The sequence below is a fragment of the Gadus morhua genome, chromosome 14 (genome assembly GCF_902167405.1).
Source record: "Gadus morhua chromosome 14, gadMor3.0, whole genome shotgun sequence".
Lineage (NCBI taxonomy): Eukaryota > Metazoa > Chordata > Actinopteri > Gadiformes > Gadidae > Gadus > Gadus morhua.
This window is the reverse complement of record NC_044061.1, coordinates 6,396,098-6,421,957: the sequence shown is the minus strand read 5'-3', so window position 1 is coordinate 6,421,957 and position 25,860 is coordinate 6,396,098. Positions and strand designations below refer to the sequence as shown.

General features: G+C 47.1%; 1 protein-coding gene across 6 annotated transcripts in view; it reads right to left on the bottom strand.

Moving 5' to 3' along the window:
- Window positions 1-25,860, bottom strand: part of arnt2 (aryl-hydrocarbon receptor nuclear translocator 2) — a 56,227-nt gene that overhangs the window by 8,262 nt on the left and 22,105 nt on the right. For all 6 annotated transcript variants that reach the window (XM_030377168.1, XM_030377169.1, XM_030377172.1 and 3 more), the window contains 10 exons: window positions 23,344-23,409; window positions 22,609-22,694; window positions 18,485-18,561; window positions 17,039-17,173; window positions 15,358-15,432; window positions 12,864-13,015; window positions 4,316-4,391; window positions 3,517-3,640; window positions 3,127-3,229; window positions 1,858-1,996 (listed from right to left, as the gene is read on the bottom strand). In XM_030377168.1, the coding sequence (XP_030233028.1) occupies window positions 1,858-1,996; window positions 3,127-3,229; window positions 3,517-3,640; window positions 4,316-4,391; window positions 12,864-13,015; window positions 15,358-15,432; window positions 17,039-17,173; window positions 18,485-18,561; window positions 22,609-22,694; window positions 23,344-23,409 (1,033 nt within the window). The remainder of the gene's footprint in view (window positions 1-1,857; window positions 1,997-3,126; window positions 3,230-3,516; window positions 3,641-4,315; window positions 4,392-12,863; window positions 13,016-15,357; window positions 15,433-17,038; window positions 17,174-18,484; window positions 18,562-22,608; window positions 22,695-23,343; window positions 23,410-25,860) is intronic.

Here is a 25,860-nt window from a genome sequence, read left to right as displayed (position 1 = left end):
TCTGAGCACCTTTAAAACAAGACTGAAGACTTTTATGTTTGCTCTAGCCTTCTGCTAAAATCTTAAATACATTGCACTTTCTAAAAAGCTTTTTAACTTTGCCTCTATTTTCTATTTTAATACTACCTTTATTTTACTAAAATGCCTTTTTAACTTTTTACTTACTAAAAAGCCTTTTTAACTTTCAATTTCATTTTAAATAAATACATTGCACTTTCTATTTTACTCATTTCTTGCATATGTTTTCTTTTACTTATCTATTATTTTATTTTATTGTATGACAATGTTTATATGTGAAGCACTTTGAGTCTGCCTTGTGTATGAAAAGTGCTATATAAATAAAGTTGCCTTGCCTTGCCTATCTCTCCCAGAGGATAGAACGTTTGGAGTGCCGCAAGGCGTGTCATCGTGTGTCACATGATCAATGTTGAATGCAGCGTGGATGGGTGGGTTGGGGGGGGGGGGGGGGGGGGGGGGGGTGGCGAAGACACTCAGGTGTTCAAATCCAATCTGAACAGTACTGAGATCCACAATCCCAAATGTCTGAAGGGTACCTGTGGGCATCCTTGAGCTAGATTCGCAACACCTACTTAATCACTAATGACTAATGAATGTGGCCTAAGGGGGGGGTCGATGAACGCATGGGGAAATTCCACCAACCTTTAACATTACATTACATTCATTTAGCAGACGCTTTTGACCGAAGCAGCTGTCAGTGATTGGATCAAGAAATGGAGATTTACCCCAGAAAGTTCAAGAAAAATGTATGCGCATGTAAATTCACAAAATAAGCAAAGCAACTGATTTGAAGTGCTTCAATACAGATACAAGGGATTGAGATTTATAGATAGATAAATAAATAGTTAGAGAGAACTTGAAAGGGGAAAAAGGGAGATTGTTTTTCAAGTAATAATTTGATGATATCATCTGTAATATTTTCCTTCTTATTCTTAAAGAGTGGAAACATGATTCATTGTTTTACTGGTCAGTATGGCCGTTCAGAGATTTGAGGTATCCAAAACACACGCAAGAAAAATGACCTATTGAGCAACATTAACCTAAGTAAACATCATAAAGTTTCTTTCAACAATCTAACCTATCAATATTGACGTTGCCATTACTGTAACACCATGGCCCCTATTGTTACAAACTTGCAATGGGATGAATATAAACTTTACATGTTTTTATCAGTTCCTGCACCTGAAGCTGTTCTCTTGATTAAATCCAGCCAAGACTCCTTTCCACAAACAGAACCAGAGCAAGCACAACAGAACATCTGCAGAGATAACAACAGCATCTATCCGGTTCTGTGTGTGTGTGTCATTGAAAGATTGAGAGACCGATAGTATGGTCACTTTCAGCCTGCAGATTGAATAGCACAAATTCCAATCCTTTCAATAATTCTTTTTAACCGAATTTCTCTCTTGTCGGAACAAGACAAATATTTGGGATGTGAACTTTTCACTTGTCTCCCACAAACACAAGGACAGGCCAGGGTGAGGCTCTCACTTAATTTAGCAGCCAGCTCTTGTGTTAACGGCTAAAGTAACTTTTGGATACATTGCACCGATGCGTGGACTGAATAGTCCAGAAAGTGCAACTTTCAAATGACTGTGCTGAAGTTGTTTCTGCATTGTAAACGCAGAGGTAAACCTGTGAAGTTACCAAGTAATAGATGAATCCATTAGACTGGAATGGACATCAAGACGTACGGTGACATACCAAACAGGCCTACAGAACAGACTCAATCCCACTGTGCCAGTGAACACGCACTACAATACTGTTGGAAGTTATTGCATATGAATCCTGGTCAATTTGACCACTCTGTCATCTTCAGAGTGGCTCTCATGGGCTCACCTGTCCGGAGAAAGGGGGTCTGTTCCCTGACCAGGCCCCCTGTCCGGGGTTGAGTTGTCTGGAGATCTGCGCTAGGTTCTGATTGGACGAGCCTGATGGCTGGATGTCATTCACGCCTGGCACGTGGATCACAGAGGAACTGTAGGGGCAAAGTGTCCACACGCCAAGACATACATCAATATACAAACAGAAAAACAATGATGCCTTTCAGAGTAGCTAGCATAACCCGAGTTCTGATAGTGAGTAAGTGGTTTGTGACGGCAGTCTAGTTCACCACGGGACGACAATTTGTTGTGATTAGTCGCCATGATAGAACCCCTCAGGCGCTCCTCCAAACGATGCCAGCAAACTCAGTTTCAGTCAAAACAATCAGCTGCTGTTTAACTTTCCCAGAGATACCACCCAACCAACCGACCGTCCAGCACATTCCTTTGGCTGGCAATGGGAAAAATCCACTCAAACATGGATGCCGACCTTGGGAGTGTGAACCACTGGCTTTGGGTCCCCTGATATGAATATAAGCTTGCAGTACATTGCTGACATTTTTGATTATGTTGATATGTGATGATACGTTTCTACCGGGGGATATATATTTAAATAGTCCAAAATAAAGACGTCGCCATTGCATTGTTATTGAGACCGAAATCGGTTAGTTTTCCAACCCTTACTGGCTGGCTCGGGCAGGCGTTGTTCCCTATAGGTACCCCTGCCTACCCCATGGTAAAACGATGAGCTGAATGTGAAAGTGATGGCTGTATTGTGCTGCCGTGGTGGTGCGTTCAAAGAATCTGATATCTTAACTGCAGTGCATGTAGCACCATAACTTTCTTCCAAAGATGTTGGACATTCATATTGGCTATGAGACACACTGACATACATGCTACTAGGCCTTCTATCAACAGCAGTTCAGCTTTTATGCTTGTTTATTTCACAACCAGCGTCATATATCGTATAACATGGTGAAATTTCGGGAAGGTATGATGTTAGGACAAAAACATAATAACCCCCTAAGCCTACGACTTAATGATTCATAGCCTAAGTAAACTACAACCACTCATTTAGTATGTGGATGATCAATGGGATTACGGTCACCGGGACATGATATTACTGGCAGATGGGGATTTGATTAAAAAACTATCTGAGTGGAATCAGATGCAGAAAATGTTAAAAGTCGGGGGGTTGCCAAACTTTCCAGAGCTAGAAACAGGGTCACGGGCCAAAGGAGGTTGGGAACCACGGCCTGATATCAAGGAGGTGTGACTGGTGTACCTGAAGCTCTTCCCAGAGTGTCCCTGCTGGAAGGGGGAGGTCTGAGAGTACAGCTGCTGTCCTCCAGCTGTGGAGGCTGGAGCCATCATCTTCTTATCTCCAGCTACACACACACACACACACACACACACACACACACACACACACACACACACACACACGCACACGCACGCACACGCACAATCTTCTTATCAAAGCAGTTCATAATCAGACACACATGGGCAGCAGTGAGCCCATGAAGGACGGGTATCCCCACACACGCCTGTCCGTGTATGTCATTGCGTGCCTGTTTGCTTCTCTGCATGTTTGGTGCAGGTCGCTTGTGCGTGCGTCTCGATCGGCGATCATGCACAGCGTGTGAGTGCGTTTGTTTTTTGCGTTTCATCCTACCGCCAGAGATGCCGGTGTACATCTCGGAGAAGCGCGGGTCTCTCTCCTGGGAGAACAGCGCCTCCGTCTTCTCGATGCTCTTCCCCGCCTCGTGGACTCCACCTCCGACGCTGGTGACGGGCACCTGCGGAGAGAGAGAGAGAACGTAAGAGGGGGGGGGGGGAGACTCAGGGGGCGGGGGCGTGGGGGGGGGGGGGGGGTTCATAACGAGACGAGATGGAGCACACAGCCACGCATTGTATGTGGAGACGCAGGGGCACGTGCCACGACCGTGCACGTGCCTACTATCGAGCAAGTTCAATCCACTTCAAAGTTGCGTCGCGTTGCATCAGCCCCGTCGGCATGACGACCCGTCTCTCAGGTTGAACGGTAGGCGGTCCGGCTCGCATGCCAAAAAAACGCAAATCAAATGAAAAACTGAAATAAGATTGTGACGCGACTGCATTAAATATTAAATCAACGAACACGTTCTTGTCGTCATTTTCTATTACAATAAGATTGCATGGTAGCTTTAAGGATGCAATGCGTACGATTATTAGAATTGTTATTTAAAATACAAAAACAATTAACTCAGCAGAATACGATAACAAAGGGGATGAACTGTGCATTTCCTAGTTTCTTACAACAGGGGGGGACAGCACAACTTTCTGCTACAATTCGGCCCCCGATTTCGTGACTCATTCAACAGTTGGCCTCACACATTGCACCTTAAACCTATTTTTGCTGGAAAGTATCTTGGCAGTTTGCGATGGTTTCTACAGCTGGTACCTGTGATGGACGGGACGGCGGGCGGCGTTACCTGAGAGAGATCGTAAGCAGTCAGTCCATCTCGCTGGTGGACCTCCAGCTCTGCCTGCTGCTGCTGCTGGAGCTGCCTGCACAGCAACACAGAAACACAGAAAGAACCGTCAGGAACAGGAACCATCTGGTGCCAGCCCTGAAGACCAGACCCGGTGGAGGCATCCAGAGACACCCTGCCAACCCATTACCATCAACCCACGAACTGAATATCATGAGAGAACTACACTGAACAAATGCAAATGGATTAGGATAGAATGGGGGTTTGGGGGGTTTGACTCTGAGCCAAGAGTTTGAGTTCGAAACAAAATATCAACAGTTTAGATATCCCTGAGCAGGATGCCTTGCTGACTACCGACTCATTAATGGAATGTGACTGAAAACAACCTAACAAAAAGGTATTCTCAATCAACCAATAGTAGCAAAGGATAATATAAAGCACTCAGAAGTCTCATAATAAATACAAATCAGGGCTGTGTGTTTATATATGTTTGTGTGTGTTTCTCTGCCTGCTATCTAGCCCTGTACATTCTAGCCTCACCCTCCTCATAAAAACAAACATCCCTGTTAATAACTGGTTTGTTACTAGAACTTCTGGTAATTGGTTGAGATCAGACAGAGTGAGATCTTATCTGTTGCCATACAATGGAAACCGTTCGTCATCTGTCAAAGCTCGGGTAGGCAATTTATAAAGCGTTTAGAAGTGTTTTTAGTCATATTTATCCTGACCGCAATCAATCGCTCTGTCAAAGAAATCATGTACATGCCCCGCACACTCATGGTACATGACCAGGGTCTTCCATAATGCCAGGCAGACCCCTTGCTAAAACTAGCGGGATAGTCATATGGTTTGGGCGAGTGGCTTTGTAGGGAGGCCTGGAGGGATAGTCAAGGTTTTTTCTTACTCTAGTTTACACTAGCTTGTTTCTCAAAATTGCCTGGCCTAACTCAAATCATCCGATGAAACATCAATCATTCTAAGATTAGGCGGGATTTTAGCTTTGTTTTCAATCAGGTTCCCTATTTGTTTTAGAAAAGCAGCGATGAGTAACGTTTCAAAAACCGTGTGGCTTAAAATTACATGGGCATATATGTCCTCAATGCTGTTCGCTATTGATTTCAATGTTATCTAAAACCCACTCTATATATAAATGTATGTATGTATGTATTATGCAAATTAGAAATGCTGCCAGCCCATACGGCTCCCTTTGTTTACAAGAATTCTACTATCAACATCCCCTAAACCCCTCCCACCCAATCGGCCAGCCCGACTACGTTAGTCTGCGTCCTGCAGCTGCACATCCAGTTAGTGGACGGAACAATGTTATTTGTTGTTTTTATTCGGAATGACTCCCGCCTACTCACTTGGAGGGGGGGTGGGGGTATTTCACGTTGCAACTTTAAACAACATGGAGCTTGAATCTGACGAGTGAGTCAGAGGTCGAATGCACCAATAACCATGAGATTGAAAAACCTCTTGAAAAAACGAGTGGAAGTAAAACCCATGATAACATCAGGGGAGGCTTCCAATGGTCTCAGACACATTCAATTGCGTCTGAATGCTGTAGTACCTCAGGTGTGAATATGGTTAAAACTGCGCACAGAGGCCTTCCATTGACTGTAGGAATGCCTGCACTGTTGTCCTCTCTCTAGAGGTCTTCAGCAGAGCTCGGAGGTTCTGGAAACGGCAGAAATTTGTGGGAACACACTGAAAATCCCACAAACACCCTTAATCCAATGGACTGAGGCAATGATGTTCGATCTCTTATCCAAGAAATTGCCACAGATCCTTTTTGGTAGAGAAGTCATTTATATCTCGCTCGTGTTCTGGCTCATTAGTAGCATGGCAACTAAACACACTCCAGAATTACGCAGAATCCATTTGGTTGCCGTGCAAATTAAACTAATGTACCCACTTACTTCCAAACACACTCTGTTTTTTAATTCAGTTGTTTTTGCGTCTTTTAGCAGTTTCTCTCCATCTCTCCTGCTTGGCTTAGATCATCCTTTGCGCTGTGAAAGCGTTGCGTTTTACACACAGAAGTGGAGTGAGACGAAGCGTGTCTTCTTTATGTCAATGCGTCACCGACAGGCCCTTAACAACAAGCGCTCGGTTAGTACCTGCGGGTTAGCGTTGAGCTAGGTCCTTTAATATCAATCATAAATCGCACAAACACACACACATCCTTGCCGTGATTATCCTCGACTGCATGTGATTTATATTCAAAATAAGTGTTGTGAACATTAAAGGTGCAGTATATAGAATTTAGTGGCATCACTAAATTCGGGGGAGGGCGGGGGGAGGTCGCAGATTGCAACAAACTGAATACCCCCCATAAAATCGTCCCTTCTCCAACGACGAACGAGAAGCTACGACGGCCTGCACTGTTCCCGAGTGGCGAGTGACAAGGTTTGCTCGAGAGAGAGAAGAGGACCCGTTCCCCTACGTCGATATAAATAAATATATTCACAGGATTATACACTAATTAAAAACATACTTATGCGTAATATATTCCGATTCTGCCAAGTCCGTTCCGCTGAATGCCACTAGAATTCCACACACGCCACATCTTTAAAACCCCACAGCCGTCTGTCCCTGTTTTCTTTTCTGCAGTGACAGCACTCACCTGCGTGCAAACACAATAAAGAGTTGTGGAATTTGTTATCTCTGCCAGGATGCCGCAGGGGGCCATCTGCACACAGGGAAGACACGCTGAAGGATGTGCTGAGCACTCAACGCGTGGACGTGGTGTGCTGCAGCGGCTGATGCGATTGCTAGCCCGGCCTCTTGTTACTGGCAGCCCCTTGGATCGGCCACAACAACAACAACAGCCGCAGCGAGATTCGGTTGCGGGCTGGCTCACTCGCATGCGTGTGAAAAGAGGGAGAGGCGTGGAGATGTGTGCCATGGCCTCTTATTGCTTAAGCCCGACACTTGAAAACAGGGGGATTAGGGCTTTTGCTGCTGGAATGGCTTCCATGGGGCATGGCTGTGTTTGTCTATGGTCTCCGCAGATGGCCATTTGGCCCGTGGATATCCGCCTGAGTGCGTCTGTGTGAGTGTGTGACGGAGGGAAAGTGGGAGAGACCGGGACCGAGAGAAAGAGACCGAGACCGAGAGACAGAGATAAAGAGAGAGAGACCGAGACAGAAAGAGACGGACAGAGACCAAGAAGGAGAGACACAGAGTTGAGACACAGAAAGACAGACAGAGACACAGAGGGAGGGATAGAACGATTGAGAGGGATGGACAGGCACAGTACTATCATCCATTTACAGCGATTCAAATCAAAGCTTGGCCCTCCGCGAGGGTTAGTGAGGGGTTGGGGGGTTGTACCATTTGGCTTCGTGATCCTAGTTTAATGGCTTTGGACTTTGTGAGCGGTGGGGCTGAAGGAGAAGGAAACTAAATGGCAGGCACTAATGGACAGCGACAGAGTAATTGCAGGACTTGTGACCACAACAACAAACCACAAAGAACACAGTTTACCCCGTTGCACTGTTTATTCTCTGCAGAGAGCGGGAAAGCATCAGGCTGCAGATTCTCCTCGCCTATCCCGCATGCGCCCACAAGAGTAAACTATCTAGGTCGAGAGCGGCGACCAATTGGAGAAGGACACAAACGACTTCCATCTCAGGGCAGAGCACAAAGAAAAGCACACCGATTGAGCCACCCCTGCAAAGCAGCAGTCAGTGGGGGAGCACTGCAGGAGTGACACACACATACACAGGGCTGAGTCCTTTGTGTGGCACAGCGCCACCTAGTACGCCATCCTCGATTTCCTCAAAACTGCCAGCCATCAATGTTGTCCTGATCCATATGAGCACAAGGTGTACGCAGTCTTCACCAGGCTAATATGGAGAGAGCTGCACGCACACACGTGGGACTGCTGCGGTCAGAATCCGAGGCACGTGCAACCCGAAATCAGCGAATAATCAAAAGATGATCCGATGACCCGCTGCAAAGCTACAGTCGAGCGATTCCGCGCCTTAAATCAAGCACTGCAATGCTGTAATACAGGCAAAGGACACACAAGGGACAATTACCTGCTGAATGCCCAGCTTAGTGAGTCAACAATTACCAGGTACAGGGCTATAACACTTCCACTGTTTCATCCATCTAGGAGCTGCATGTAGGACTAAGGAGCCCTAATACGATTAACAGCAGCGTCCGTCCAAAATATCCCAATTGATGTACCGATCGACTATCTCCCTGCATATCGACTGGCTCTCCGGTGTGCTTTTATTGTGCGGTGACAGTGTGTGTGTGTGTGTGTGTGTGTGTGTGTGTGTGTGTGTGTGTGTGTGTGTGTGTGTGTGTGTGTGTGTGTGTGTGTGTGTGTTGACTAGCTGGTGTGCATGTATAGGGCACTGCTGTGAGGGGGCTGCTGTGAGCCTGGAGGGGGGGGGGGGGGGGGTGCTCATATATCTGCTGCCTGCTGATAAATGGAGTTCCATTTCTTTTAACTAGGCCCTCATAAATCTTCCCCGCGTTCCGCTAATACCAGGACTCATGGCTCTCACCTCTGCCGCTAAGCATACCCAAAGTGATGTATGTATTTATGCGCCACAGACCACAAAGGCATCAATGCATAGAGAGAGAGAAAGAAAGAGATACCCACGTTGTTTGTCACGCGAGTAAAAAATAAATAAATAAATACACATAGGCTCATCAATGCAGCCAGTCTCGCACTCGCACACACACACAAACCAGTCCAAATGCACACACACACAGACACACACACACACACACACACACGCACACAGGCTTTATAGAGACGACAATGTTTACACAGCGATATGACGGCCTCCTTGACGCATGGTACGACCAAAGAGCGAATACCGTGGACCCCCCCCCCTCAAAATCACGCAACGCCTCATTACATACACAAACGACAAGACACGGGCGACACACATGCACCGGGAGATAGAGAAAGGTAGCCACCGAGGAGGGGGGGCTTGGGGAGAGAGAGAGGGGGAGGAAGGGGACAACAAACAAACCATCTGTCAATATCCATCCCCAATCTACGGTGAATCTGGGGTGTTTACAGGCCGCTGGAGGGCGGGCCATCAACGCGTTTGACAAGATAAGGGAGGGGTGGAGTGGGGTGCTGCGTCATTCATGCTTGGTCTCCCTCTCCGCTCTCCCTCCCTCCCGCCCTCCCGCCCTCCCACTCTCCCTCCCCATGGTGGGAGAACCTCAGCAGGGGCGCCACTGCCCCCTACAGTTGCGCTCCGCTGCCTGCCGGTGCGGCCGGCGTTGCGTGGCCGACGTACTGTCACATTAAATCTGTCTTCCACCGGGGGCCCCCCCCCCCCCTTCGATTCACGGCGGCCATTACGGCGCCCGGAGACCACGGTGGGAGTGAATGGCCGGCGCGGGGGCAGTGAATGGCGACGCCGTTTCCATTTTCATTCGATAATTGGATAACTTTTAGTGGTTTCAAGGTTGGGTGGAATGATAGAATTGATGAAATATCGTTATCACAGTCTTATGAAAAGATTGAGCATCAATATATTACGGCCGGGCCTGAATATTTATACGTTAGGTGGTTGGTTATTCGAATCTCAAGTCAGTATTCGAAGGCTTTGTTTAAGTTTTATTTTAAGGGACATTCTTATTTTCTTTGGGTCTATGGATACTTGTGAACTGAAGGGAGAAGGCTGGTTTACATTTCGTCCGAATATCCCAGTGATCAAGTATATATGAAAGGGTGCTATACGTCAGAGAACGCGTCACGTCAACGCCTCAGTTGAGGCATCTTCAAAGTGGCCAAATATGAGATGAGATTTTGTTGCTGGATATTCTAACATTATTTAAACATTCCAGCAGCACTTTTGACAGCTGCTGTCCTGTGTCGGGATATGCAAGCCATTAACCCCCACATCCACCAAAGCATTCATGGTTTTAAAAGGGTTAAGGGTTTTGGAAGGGTTTGAATAATGAACGTATTTAGCAGCTATTTCGATGTTCTAACGAGTTCAATAGACACTAAAAAGTTCCACCTCCTAATAATAACGTGTTGGTGATTACGTAAACGTGGTTAGAAGAGGTAGTGATGTTTTTCCTTTCATGGCGATCCGTCCCTCACAGCAGCGCCTGTGTGATCTATGGCCGGGTGAACAGCAGTAGTCCTGCAGAGAAATGTTCAAACCACCCATTTGCTTTGTGATGATTGGAAGTAGAACTACTCTCACACTTTGGTGACAATGTGTTGGGAAACTTTTAGGCTGAAGAGTGGATCTGAAGGCCACTAACGTGATATGGTTGTTTTGCTATTGTACGTTAACACTCTCCACTTTAGAAATTCAACGTTTTAATTATGATATAAATATTATTTCAACAATCTTTATCGTCACGCTTTGACATTGAGCTGGAGGGATTATACTTAGCACTCCAATAATGTTAAAACATGTTCTGTTCTCTTTCCAAGTTAAATAAGGGCTGCGTTTTAAAATGCAATACAGAGCAGAGAGCCTTTGAAAAATCTGCATCATAAAATCAGGTGCTTCCTTTTAGAAAAATGAAATAGTATAGCTTCAGTTTCCGTATTTAATTTTTTTGGTAAACTCCATTTCACATATATTAACAGCATAAACAATTGTATAATCAACAACCTGAACACATCTTTACAAGTCGACAGCTTTAACAGCTATTTTCCTCATTCTACCCCTCATACAAGTGACATCCCACTCGCCCACTTTCTATGGTTCGTTGAGAGAAGTGAGCTCTATCTTGTCCTGCCAGGATTTTAAATCTGGGCTGGAAGGGTGTCAGCTCCATTCTCATACACGCGTGTAGGTGCTCATTTCTGAGCCTTTAACAAAATGTGGTTAATCACAGATAGAGCTGGATGTGCACCAGAACATGGTCAACATGTATAAACGCCACAGTCTCGTGTCTGTCCGTTGTTGATTGAAAGCTCTTTCTCCACTCTTTATTTTGCTCTCTCGTCTCTCCCCTTTGTTTGCACGTCACACTCAGTGACTTGGGTCGCAGAGCTTATCGGAATGCACAGATTCCTTTGGCAGATTTCTTGGGCCGCAAAACCAGTGCCTAAAGGCTGTTAATGTCTCAGTCGAAAGGGAATAATTCTTAATGGGTCTGGTTATAGGTCCGGACCGGATACGACCATGTCTGGGTCCAGACCCGGGCCGCGGTCTGCATATGAGCGACCTCTGCTAACCACTAACAAACTATGGTACAACGCTCTCAGGACCGCAGATTCGCTCACTATCTTCTGAAAAAGACTCAAGACTCACCTGTTCAGAGTCCACCTCGACACTGCATAGCCACCCTCCCCCTTCTGGCCACCATTGTACACTGTATTGTATTGTGTTGTGTGTATTATAGTACTTAACTGTGTAGCAAATGCAGTAGCTGCTATCATTGCTGTAACACAGGGAATTAGTTTGGCTAGCGATTGTTGTACTTGCACTTGGTTCTATGAACATCCTTTCTGTACCGACAGCGATATATTGATGCACTTCTTATGACAAATGTACTTATTGTAAGTCGCTTTGGATAAAAGCATCTGCTAAATGCCCTAAATGTAAATGTAAATGACACAAAATGATGCTATAGTAATATATTTTTCTTTTATATACCTATATTTCTTAGAGCATATCAATGCACAACACGGCAGTGCCACAATACAGCAACACGTCGACGATGCTCACACACGATAGTAATCAACGTCCCTTCCCGATACTATTGACTTCCTGCCCGGGCCTGCTTAGGATTCCGGGGTCCAATACCGTGTTAACAGCTCGCAGATCAATATTACTAGGTCAATATTATATTGGGCATGGCGAGGAGCGAGCAAGGGCGTCGAGACAGTGGCTCTCTTTACGCGGCGGGCACAGAGTAAATATTGGTTCCCGGTCGAGGAGAGAGGCAGTAGTGTTTGACTCCGGACGACGTAGTGATGGAAGTCACAAGAGAGTGTGTGTTACTGGGCTGGAGTGTCCACACCACTCTGGTTGCTCAGAGCGAAGAGTGCCCAGATGCAGTCGCATTAACCACTATTTTCATTCATAACTTGTCCCTTACTGTAAATGCAGGATTTCCCACCAGAAGAGGACACACCATGAACTACTAATCGATATATATATTCGTATATATTTAGTTGTGAAGGATTTGAATTTCTATTATCCCTATTGTTTTTAAAATAGAAATGACCAACTGTGCTGTATTACAACAATAAAGGCAGAGTTATGCTATGATTTTAAAGACAATTTTCCATCTTAACCTCCTATTGCTGCCCATTATCCAGAAGTGATGCAGTGATTCAGAAACTCTCCTGTGCAGCCACTCCGATTGTTGCTTGCATGCAGTTATAATTCCCACTCGCTACGCAGCTTCAAAAGGAAGTTAAACAACCATGGAGGGCAGAGAGCAAGTCTACGCCATGTATCCATGACATACCGATGACATCGTTCCGTGTTGTTGCGTTATGTAAGCCCGCTGACGGTGGGCTCGCGGCCGCCCCCCCCCCCCCCCCCCCCCCCCAGTGGGTCAGCGGTCGGGGGTTCGGTCGGCTACTCACTTGACGTTGGTGTTGGTGCAGATGATGTACTCGATCTCGTCCGAGTACGGGTTCTGGAAGGTGAAGCTGCTGGTCCGGATCAACATCCACTCCCGGTTCTTCATGCGGAACCGGTACATCACCGACAGAACCTGGCCCTTCAACTTCACCACCTGGGGGAGGGGGAGGGGGAGGGGGAGGGAGAGAGGCGGACACGTAGGCGGGGTAAGGGCGGGGCTGGCACAGCACTGTTCCCACGGTTCAATTCTTCTGTGACGAGCATGACCGTGAGATCTGCAATCTTTCATCTTCCTCTCTGTATTTATGACAGCAAAACCTATGCTCTTCCTCACTTCCTCCTTCTGCATCATTCCATGAAACCAAAGAAAAACACAAAAAACACTCAAATACAAATTCGAGTAGGGCTCCAAACTAGCGAACGTAGCCACTTGTTACACAGTACTTCAGTAGTGACGATACACACTCTATTCTGGTCCATGTCCACCCCCAACATGTCTGTATTCTGTTGCATGTCCACCCCCAACATGTCTCTATTCTGTTGCATGTCCACCCCCAACATGTCTCTATTCTGTTCCATGTCTACCCCCTACATGTTTGATATCTGTTCCATGTCCACCCCCAACATGTCTCTATTCTGTTCCATGTCCACCCCCAACATGCCTCTATTCTGTTCCATGTCCACCCCCAACATGTCTCTATTCTGTTCCATGTCCACCCCCAACATGTCTCTATTCTGTTCCATGTCCACCCCCAACATGTCTCTATTCTGTTCCATGTCCACCCCCAACATGTCTCTATTCTGTTCCATGTCCACCCCCTACATGTTTGAAATCTGTTCCATGTCCGCCCCCAACATGCCTCTTTTGATCCACCCCCTAGTTGTTTGTATTCTGTTCCGTGTGCAGCCCCCCGGTTCACTCTGTTCCCTGCCACCCATACGTCTGCTCTGAGGATCCTGCCCCGCAGGCGACCCCCGCCGCCTCCTCCAGAGGAGTCAGAACACTCGGTTTCCATCTGACTATGAAATTGATTCTATCCACAAGCTGGCACGCATGGCTGAGATGAAGCAGTAAAACGAGAGGAAACGCCGCGGCTGGCCGTTCAAGACCGACATGCGGGGACGGGACGGGACGGGGGTGGAAGCAGTTCTCCCAACAGCTTCCTATTGGGGCCAGAGAGGTGGCTGACCTCTGAACTCTGATGGGGAGAAGCGGGCGGTTATTATTGCAGGGGGGGATGTTCACCGCAGGGCCGGTGCAACCGCACGCCAGCCAGCGACGCTTAGCCTCTTCAGGACACAGAGGGATCGTGTTAATATTACCACTATTGTCAGAAAGCAAGCTTTAAATGTCAGCTCAAATGTCAATTGAGACACTCGGGGAGGGACTAATGATACATCAATGACAATAAATATGAGGTGCAGAGAGTCAGGTCACGATGGAGCCTCTCTTCACTCTGTTGTTTGTTGACATCGCCGGCGTGTGTGCGTGTGTCCGATATCGCTAGGGGCGTGCGCGTGTGCGTCCTTGCGTGCCGGTGCCGACGATAACAATACTGTTGGGACGCCCGCGGATACGTTAACAGGATGAGTTACGGCGGACGTAGAGAGTCCAACTGTTTCATTAGTTTTTAATCACGTTAGCGAGCTGCACGTGAACACGGTAATGGCACCTGACACGCCGGTGGCCCACAGCCAAAGCCGTTTGTCTGCGGTTAGTGTTCTGGGCTCCTGTGATTTACTGCGTCTTCAGCGTGGTACAAACTAGCCTCGGCAGAGATGTGGACCAAGGACACACACACAGCTGAAATATACACTACACACTCACGCAGGTAAAACGTGGACTACACACACACACACAGCAGTAATATGGACTAAGCACACGCACACACACACACACAGCCGAAATATAGACTACACACACTTAAAACATGGCCTACACACAGACAGAGGAGGAATATGGACTACACACACGCTCACGCACAGACACACACAGAGCCGAAATATAGTCTACACACAGTTAAAACATGGAATACAAACACAGCATAAATATGGACCTCTCTCTCACTCTCACACACACACACACACACACACACACACACACACACACACACACACACACACACACACACACACACACACTCACACACTCACACACACACTATAAATATGGAATGTGTCACGCAGACAGCCCTGTCTGTATTCATGAACCTCCCAGTCCCCTGGTCTTGTCTGATGTATACTAGGGGAAGTGATGCATGCTCATATAATATGGGAACAGACAAAAAGGAGCGAGTGAAAACATCACGGGCTGTCAGCTAGGTTTCCATCTTTCAGAAGTCTCTGGAACAGCAGGTTGCAGAGAGAGCGGATAGTGTCAGAGACGGAGTGGAAGCAGCATGGGCTCCATATGGCAGTGATGGAGGCTCCTTCTCCGCCCACACCTTCCCTCCACGACCAAACACTTGAGATCTAACGGGCGCGCCGGCTCTGTACCTGCTGGAAGCTTTCCCTCAGGTGACTCTGGTCTTCTGGATGACAGAACTCCAGGATGTCTTTGCCCAGCAGGTCCTGTGTGAAGGGAGAACCAGTTGAGTCGGATTAAGAGAATGAATCAGTCAGGTGAGGTGAACTGACACATGGAGGGGTAACTGACTAAATAAATAAAGACGTCATTTTATACGCACACAGCACAAACTTTACAGTATATATTTGGGATCTCAATAAGAAACTGTAAATAAATAAGGCTCAAAAGACATTTAGGATACATAATGTTAAGCAATCAATAACACATTTGTGTCCAACATTTTTTAAACATTGCAAAAGATAATCTTTCATTAATTATTCCTGGTTCTACCATAGCTGTGCCATTGTCTTGCTCCTGGACGTTTCTCAAAGGTGTGTGTCCCTAGGAGACACCTACTGTGTGCCTGGCTGGCCCAATTATAGGTTTACAGATTAAAGACAGACTTCATATTCAATACATCAACTTTGTTATGAAAGCAATATCAATGTAAATTCAACTTGATTTAATCTCCTTAACGTTTTTTGTGTTGAAAACCTTCCAAAAGCCATTGGAAGTGTTTTGATAATAAATGGTCACCGTAGGGTTCAACTGCTCCAAATTAAATTAAATTATATATATTATTATTATAAAATGTGATTTTATAATCGTCTATGTTACCCCGAGAGCCAAGCACGTGAATAATATAACTAGAAGATATTCATACGTATATAAAACCCATCAAGCCAGAGGAAGCAACAGGCCTGGTTATTATTCCCCGGTTCGCCTGCAAAGCAGAATCACGTGTTGGCTGTCCTCGATGCAAAAGGTCAAGAGGTGGTAGGCTGGCCGCCTTCTAGGAAACGCCGCTCCCTAGGAACAGCGAGTGCTCTTTCTATCCCCTCCCGTTTCTGTCCCCGCGGCAACACAATAACCCCCTGCACTGCGCTGGAATGCATCCACGGCTGTGATTGGCAGGCACGCGTGCGGGGGGGGGGGGGGGGGGGGGAACCAATCTCAGAACATATAGATCAACTCCGATCACACAGTGTTCCCCAAACAGAACTCCCCCTTAAAAAAAAAAAAAGCTCACATGATGGGTTATGGGAAATGGGGCCCCCTAGACACATTGCTTTTTTCCCCCGCATTGCGGACTCGCTTGCACAAAAGGTCAGAGGTAGTGGAGGAGCGAGCGGGGTTTTTGGTTACCACTTCAAAGGCCGTTTTTCGATGTAATAAAAAGCCCAGTTTGAAAGGGAGAAAACGAAAGCAGCCAAAAATAGAAAAGTTGCTGACACGCTGAACCGCTAAACTCTTTGGTCTCGAGAGTCGAGACGCGGACACAGTTCCAGCCTGACAGTTTAAGGAGCAAAGAAATCCTGCCGTCGTTGTCATCGCCGTCTTGTCGCCGGTTCCCCGCCAAATGAAGACGGACACTTTTAGTATACTTATATCATTATATGGGGAAGGACAGCCTAATGGCCGGCTAGGGTGTTTGACTCCAGGCCTGTTCCGGGTTCATTTCCCGGTGTCTGGGGAGTCTACCTGGAGTTATCTCGGAGCAACGATGCCTAACTCCGGAATCCGTCTGAAAAGTCCACTGCTGCTGAATAACTAAACGGTTCGGAGACAAATGTAGTTTTAAAACTAAAGTTAGGAGTCTGTGCGACCGACCTGCGGCTGGTAACCGATGACGTTGATGCAGCGCGGGTCGACGAAGGTGATGACGCCGTCAGAGTTGTGACGGGACAGGAACTCGGTGGGCACCGATAGGCCGTTCATATCCATGGAAACAGGAGAGCTGGTCACCTGTTGGGAGGAGGTAATGATACAGTTGGGATTGAACATTTAATGGGAAAATAAGAAAAATACGGTCAGATGAGGTCAAAACCAATAATAAAACTAATTAGAAGTTGAACTCAGACTAGTCAGTATACATCCTTCACGGCAGATCAGCAAATAGGAAACAACCATACCCTTAGGGATACACAAATGATTTAATCAATTGTCATCAGAAAATGGCAAAAACAATCTAGTATAGAATTCAGATTAGATAAATCACAAAACAAAAGCCTACAAAAGCCGAAACCGGTGCCTTAACACCATTCCTTAAAGAACAAGTACCACGCCTGCACGAAGCATCAGACAGGTGCCATAGTGCTGATGCTGCCATGCGCTAAGAAACCCAAACACTCAGGAGGGTGGAGTGTGGGGGGCTCACGGGAGAAGGGGCTCACTGCCAAGCATGCCTGACGTCTCCTGGCACGCGAGGGGCTCGCTGTGTTAGCGTACGAGCTCTGCCCAAGACAAAGGACCAACCAAAACAGCCAGGGGCAGGGGCCACACAGCTCGGCCTGGCTTAGACGCTTTCACCCCACGCTAAACAGGGTCGTTACCGCAACAGATCTGCCTGAATGGTTTTTATTTCTCAGAGGCTTGCGGTGAGTAAATGTGACCGTCAGCTGCTAAACCCCCCGACCGCCTGACCTGGGGGTGTGTGGGGGGGGGGGGGGGGGGGATCAGGGGAAAGCACAGAGTAGCACCACGGGAGAACCGTGAGAACCTTGATGGAGCCCTGATATTACTGGGCAGGGCCAGGGTTTGGAGAGTGGAAGCAGAGCTCTGAAGGGAGTTGGCCGAGACGGGTCGGACTGATTAGCCATGAGGGGGGGGGGGGGGGGGGGGGGGGGGGGGGGGGAGAGAGAGAGAGAGAGAGAGAGAGAGAGAGAGAGAGAGAGAGAGAGATAATGGTATTGGAGGGAGGACACGACAGGATGTGGGTCACCTCTTTCCTCCGCTGCACTGATCATATAATCCTGGACCCCCCCAAAAAAAAAAGTTTCCTTGCTGATCGCCTCCGGTTGAGCGGGAACAGTCCGGCATGCATGCAAATGGGCCTTTGAATGTGTGCCACTGTGTGTGTGCCACTGTGTGTGTGTGTGTGTGTGTGTGTGTGTGTGTGTGTGTGTGTGTGTGTGTGTGTGTGTGTGTGTGTGTGTGTGTGTGTGTGTGTGTGTGTGTGTGTGTGTGTGTGTGTGTGTGTGTGTGTGTGTGTGTGTCTGCGTGCGTCTTGAGGGTTGCATATCCCAGTTTAAGTAACACAAAACTTCATATGCGTACCTGCAGTCTGCCGATGGCCACCAGACAGTATTTACCAGTCTGTCCCGCTTCGGTGTCCTCGTCTGGTATGGTCATCCCTGGAGGACAGGGAGGAAGGGAGGGAGGGAGGGAGGGAGGGAGGGAGGGAGGGAGGGAGAGAGAGAGGTGATGGTACAAATGTGAGTTCAAATGTAACATATCAGACAAATAGGGAAATGTTCCTTCGATCAAAAATTCCTATATCACACTACACTGTCATGACAATTAGTTTTGCTCAAATGGTAAATGGTAAATGGACTGCATTTATCCAGCAAATTGCTAGCCAGTGCCACCGGTGCACTTTCCAATATTGCCTACCAATGACCCCTTCATACACACACATTCACACCGAAAGCAGGGGTCACCATGCAAGGCAACAGCCGGCACACTGGGAGCCGTTAGGGCTAGGTTAGGGTTTGGTTTCTTGCTCAGGGACACCGCCAGACTCCTTCGCTCTCCCTCCTTTGTCGACTCGACAAACAAAGCGACTCGCACAGAATGTTTATGAACATTCACGAGTCAATGCAGAGGTTCACATGTGAATTATTAATCATAGCTGGCCTAAAACAAACAGCTCCTCAGTGATGACAACTGGCATCTGGACAGAGTCACACACAAGGGAACCCAAAGCAGAGACGCATTTGTCAACGAGCGGTTGTCAAGTTGCTCTCGAGAAGTCGCCCATTGTCAAAGTCCTTGGCCGATCTAAAAATATATACGCAGCTATCTTGGAATTTGATAACAATGTTTTTCTGCGCAGATTCCAATAGTCGAAAGAAAAGCCATTCAAACGATGATAACCCTGGTTCGCCATCGACGGCATTGGGCAGTGCTTGTTAGTGCTGGCCCCGATCGTGGAAGATCATGACTCACGTCCTTGAGGTTCTCAGAGTAAACCGCATGACGCGTTGCCGATCAGTGTCGTGACGTACATCGAGGCCCAGTCAATTAAATCAGAGGTGGGTGAATGTAAATACTGAAATGACAATACGTCTGTTTTTACGTGAAGACCGTTGGAAGTAAACTAAAGTAGAGGTTTGATAATGGTGTGTCACAAGGGCCGACCACCTTCTGTCTTGCCAAATGCTGGGAGTAAATATTTAGAAATGGGTTTCGGATCGGAATCTCGTTGAATTCAGCACACAACAGAGGGCTTTGGAGGCTTATCGCCAGCTAATGGGAATCGTTCACCCTGAGGGCAAACAACAACCAATTCGTACTCATTATCCTCTAAAATTGACACTTTTGTACCGACCGAAATCAGGTGACCCTCCTGTTCATTTATGAGACGGTAATAAGACCCTTGTATAGAATTCTTTGAATGAATATGTACAACTGACCTCATATGAACATACAATACTAAATTCTTGCATAATCGCCCCTTATTAACAGTCAACCCCTTGGGTAACACAGCAGCTATACGATTACAGGGATGACGGTGTGTCCTTCAAACGCATCTGTACCTTGAGGTGATTGACATCGTTCCTCACCTGTCATGAACCCCAGCGATGGTTTCAATTCATTTAAATAACAAAATTCTTGGTCCACCACACAACATTATTCAGTGATGGGGGGTGAAGGGACAAGACAAAGAGTGACAGATACACAGGGCCCGCAATATTACCATAGCAATAAGAAATGTAATTTTCTCCAAGCCGTGGTTGATTACAAATAAATGTTTTGGTTGCGGGGGACATTATCATGGTCCCGCAGTCTGACAGGAGTTCCTGTCATTGCCAAAGCAAGGTGTCACTTTTGTGTAAAAAAGGGGTTGACATTTCATTTGTTAGGATATTTTGTATTATTACCAGCTGTTCTGCGATTTCATACTGTGGATATTGTCACAAAATAGAAGGCTTCTCCATAGAGTAAGGAAGAGGCGTTATACAGTCTGCTGGAAAAGCTCCAGTCAAATAAATGAAAACCTGTGCCATGAAATTGACAAAATTGCTCTCTTATTTTTGGGGGGCTCACTAAGGATGTGAATTGAAACTCTTTCTCTTGTCGACTGACTGTGATTTCCATAATGGACCAATTTTCCATGTTTACTGATTTGTCATCCAATGTCTTCTTCAAATGTCATTCGTCGTGATTTGTATTATTTCTCGCACAGACACACGCCGTCACCTTTGTCCTTGTGCGATCTCTAACAGAGCCATTTGTCTGTGGGTTTAGCAAATATCCCCCCCCCCCCCGTGTGTTTGGTTATTGCCACAGCAGGGGTGTCGTGAAGCCCTTTTTGAGCCGCCAAGCGTGGATGAAAGGACTATAGGGATAATATGTGCATGATATCTGCCGCCTTGTTTCTCGGTCCCATCGTTGCCGTGCAACACACACATATTCTATCTCCATGATCAAAGGCCTCACTGGGCTGAGAATTTGCTGTGTGTCATGATCGTTTTCATGTGTGTGTTCAGCAGTTGTGGCACGCATCTGTGTTATATATAGTCCCTATCGTTCTTTAGAAACATTCCAAGGGGATATATTTAGACTGGGGAAGGCAGGCCCACGCCAGTTGTTTTGAAGCACACATGGAACGTGTTTTGTTGTGCGCACATCCACAACACACAACGTACCCCAGTCACTTCAGAGTACTGAGCGGGGCTCTAATTCTGGATGCCTGCTTTTTGTCTTCAATTCATTATGGACACCTGGTCACAATCACATCACTGATGACAATTCCAGACCCCGTGTGTGTGTGTGTGTGTGTGTGTGTGTGTGTGTGTGTGTGTGTGTGTGTGTGTGTGTGTGTGTGTGTGTGTGTGTGTGTGTGTGTGTGTGTGTGTGTGTGTGTGTGTGTGTGTGTGTTTACATGTGTACGCGTGCGTATGTGCATGCGTGTGTTTACACCCGTACGCGTACGTATTTGCGTGGGCACGGAAGACGGAATCGGAGCGTGCGAAGGCGGGGACGTTGTGCAACCCAACCTGTTTATGCAGACATTCCGACAGCTACAAACAATTAAGAACAGACCAGTGATAACCACAGTGGCTCCATGATATTAACATCGGCTGCACCAGAAATATGGAACAGAAACCACCTCCTCCAGTAGACTCTGTGCCATCCGTGAGAAAAGGAAAGGGTTCATCCCACAGACAAAAGAGCAATTCAACCCAATCAGCGCACATGAACGGCGTAAAAATGTGAGACAGATATGTGTCCGGGAGAGTCTCCACGATGTACACACTTGACGGTGCGTAGGAACTGTTTGCTGAACACTTCTCAGCCCTCCGCTCTTGATAATGTACTCCTTCTGATCCTCCTCTTGTCCGCCCCCGCATCAATTTTGCCCTGTATTTGTTTTCCATCTGTTGCAGCGTGAACACCCGCTTTTACGCTGAGCCGAAAGCACCTGGCCCCTTCTCGCTCACAAACGGGAGGTAACAGACACTGGAATGTGATTAAATAACAGCAAGATAAATGCCTGCGTGTTAATGCCTTCCCCCCTCGAGACACAGCCAACAGATAAACTCCATCACCTCTTTTTTTGCCTTTATAGAACATAATTCATGTCTTTTTTTGCTGATTTGTTTCTTTTCTTTAGACCGAGTATTAATTACCACTACATTCAGCTGCGGTTGGCAGCCATTGTCACGGGGCTGTGAGAATAGTCACGTTGTAGGTCATCCAAAACTCTTTGGGGGATGTGTTTGTTTTTAATCATTCTGTAGAGAAGACCCGCCTGTTGATTCAGGATCTGATAGAAAGCCCCCGCTCTTGACCTTGTCACCGCGCCGACACACACAGCCAACACAGACACAAGGGTCATTGAGCCGTTCATCAGACTCGTTCATCCAAATCCATTTACACACAATCCAGACACAAACCATGAAGAGGCAGGCCAGGGGATGAGCATCCAGACTCGAGGAGGCCAAAACGGGCAGACGGCGCTCATTCAGGGGCGGACCACCCTGGCCACTACACTAGCCTGCCCCCGCAGTCAATACACTGTCCTCGGGACAAGTGCAGGGCCGTGACGGCGAGCGCTGGAAGGTGTCGGACTACAGATGGCCCAGTGTGCCGTTGAGTGGTGCTGAGATTGAGCGAGAGAAGTGGTGGGTAGAGGAGGGTGGATGCGCTGGTGGGGGGGGGGGGTGTTTGTGTACCTGCAGGGGGCCATGCTTTGATGTAGCCTGTGCAATGCACCACCGAGTACTGAGCCTCTCCTTCCTTTGAGGGTCCGAGGCCGTTTCTGTCGACGAAAGAGAAAACATGTGAGCGCAGGCACACACACAGGCACACAGGCACACACACACACACACACATTCAGACACACACAGATAGAAACACAGACACACAAGACAGAAACGCATACACACACACACACACACACACACACACACACACACACACACACACACACACACACACACACACACACACACACACACACACACACACACACAGACACACGGACAGAAACGCAGACACACAGAGAGAAACGCAGACACACACACACACACACACACACACACACACACACACACACACACACACACACACACACACGCACACACGCACACACGCACACACGCACACACAGAAATACTGAAACGCGCACACACAGAAATGCAGACACACACACACACAAACAGCAACACAAACAAACATGCAGACACAAATACACCCAGATGCTTGCACAACCGCACACACACATGCACCCAGACACAGACACACAGACGCAGACACACACCCACACAAACACAAACACCTGTCTAAGCCGAGAGGGGTTGTGTGATCCATTGTATTTTAACAGAAAGATCGTTGGTTGAGGGAAAGGGAGGGGAGGAATACTGGAGAAACATCAGTAAAGAGAGGAAGTGAGCGTGTGATGTATTCACCTGTATCTCTTCCTCATGTTGGACAGCCGGTTCAGGGAGATGTGATCCAGGGGAGCGCTGCCGCACCTGCACACACACACACACACACACACACACACACACACACACACACATGAATCACAAAATCCTGCACACACTTCTCCATCAGCACATGATGTATTGCTACAAAGCACTTGGTCCAGTCCAGTTTCTCTAAACGTTGAATGTATCTGTAGTCACTGTAGGCTTTCGATTGTTCTCAGCCTCACTTCATCGCTTTCGGATAAAGGCATCTGCTGAATGTTTAAACGCAATGTAAATGATTCAATGCTCAAAGACATTTATCACACAGGCACACAGACTTCAAAGTAAACACATGAATCAGTACCTAACGTCCAATTTTAGCTAACGGATAAATATATACTTTTTATGACCTCATTATCCAAACATAAGATGCTACGGTGTTTGAATGGGCATGAGTTCTATCTGGTTAGAAAAAAATTAAAAACATTATAACCGGCATCCCTTGCATGTAATGTGTGTTGGAACATGTGCCATGTTGACATGTCTCACACAACACGGATGACGAAAATACACAAACAAGCGGGCCAAACTGCTAACGACTCTCCATAAGTGATGAGTAGCATTGGGGCTGTAGCAGCTCTTCCACATGTTGTCAGGATGTATTTGAGCTGATTGTTATGCCATGTTTGACAATGCATGTACGAACGCATTTCCTTCCACCCAGGACATTACACAATGTACAGAAACGGACAGAAAGAGAGCGCCCGGTGAAATCCGATTCGTTGGTCCACGAGCCGTAACTCCAGCAACAGATGTCCCCTCATCTACCCCCCCCCCCCCCCCCCAGCCTTCTTCATCTTGTGAGATGGATGGGTGGACCAAGTGTTACCGAAGACGAGGCCTGCACCCAATAACCTCCCTTAGAAAACGATGTGCTCCGAACCCTAGGTAGCCTGTGCACGCTTGATGCCGCGGCCCCTCCGTCTAGCAGCCTTTAACAAGCGTGCCTGTGAGGCGAGGGGCTGGTTTCCCCTTTCCGCCAACGTGCCTCCAATAAAAGGCTCAAAGAGGAGGGAAATTCCTCCCGTGGCGCAGTGCGGTTGTCGCGTGCGATAAGCAGGGGGCCCCAAGCTTGACGGATTGAGACATCGCAGTCCCCCCCCCCCCCCCCCCCCCCCAAAAAGGCAGACGGTCGTGCCGCCCGCTCAGCGATACGAGGGACAGCGTACGTGGAAACGTAATTGGGGAAACGTGTGATTTTTTCGCCGGGCTAAGCACAAAACCCAAAAGTATTCCGCAGCGGTCTCACCACCGGAGCCGTGTTTTCACTTAGGAGACATCTTGAGACCAAACAAAGACATTTTTTCCTCCCCCGATCCGCCAGACGCCGTGTGTCCTCTGTAAAACGCAGGGATGGAATTTTATTTGTCGCAGCGCGCCGTAGGGTCACCGCAGATTTCCAAACGAGCGAGGTATTAATACACTGACGTATAGGGGATCTGGGATAACGATATGACAAGCGTCGTTTAATTACTTGAACGCCATGAGAAAAACGACACCAGCAATTCTTTATACTTCCTTCCCCCCCCAACCCCACCCCCCAAGTCTGTGAAGCGAAAATATGCCTGGCGTCAGAAATTACCGCACTGTGAAATTGGTTATGGCACACGCACGTCTTACCTTTCAGAAAGTCAGGTGTGAATCATGTGGTTGGGGTAGCTTGTTAATATTATGGTATGTCTGCCATCAGAGATATGCCTGCCTAGTGTAGGGTCCCCCCCGGGCTGGAGTTATTGCGTACGTGAGTGAAACGCAGGAAATGTACGTTCACCTGATATTTTCATTGCTATTATTATTGGAGCTAGTTGTAACAAAAGACAATATAAGTACGTGACGAATACAGTAGAAGTGATTTATAGTAATTAAGTCATAATTAATTAGTACACATGCCTTCCACACTCTTTTTAAGAGCCTCGTATTTAGAAGACCACAGATAAAAAAATGATGTAATAAACCATAGTGATCTATTAAAATATAATGACTTTCAGAATCTGCTTTTTCGTTGCACTTGGCAGTAGATATATGTACTGCCATTTCCTGTAACAGTAATAAATCACCCGGTGGTTGAGCTTCAGGAAATGTTGGAGCATTAACGATTTGCAACACAGTAATTAATCACAGTTGGACGAGTTATTCTTGGGAGCTTCGTTGTGGCTAATTACTTTACTTTGGAGATGCACACCAAAATATAGGAGCCACTTAATACACCAAATGTCTGTTACTCTGTGGGTGTGAGTGTGTGTTCTACAGTATCCATTATGCATTCATTATCCTTATATGAAATAGATAATGTATTTCCCTGGTGCTAAAGGAAAAGGCTCCTGTGTGATGCAATTCTTTATTTTTTTAACGTGAGTCAGTGGTCATCTCTTACCATGGGTATACTACGCTTAGGTCAGGTATATGAAACGGTATCCACCTCCATAAAGTAAGACAAAAGTCTAGTAGTCAGCC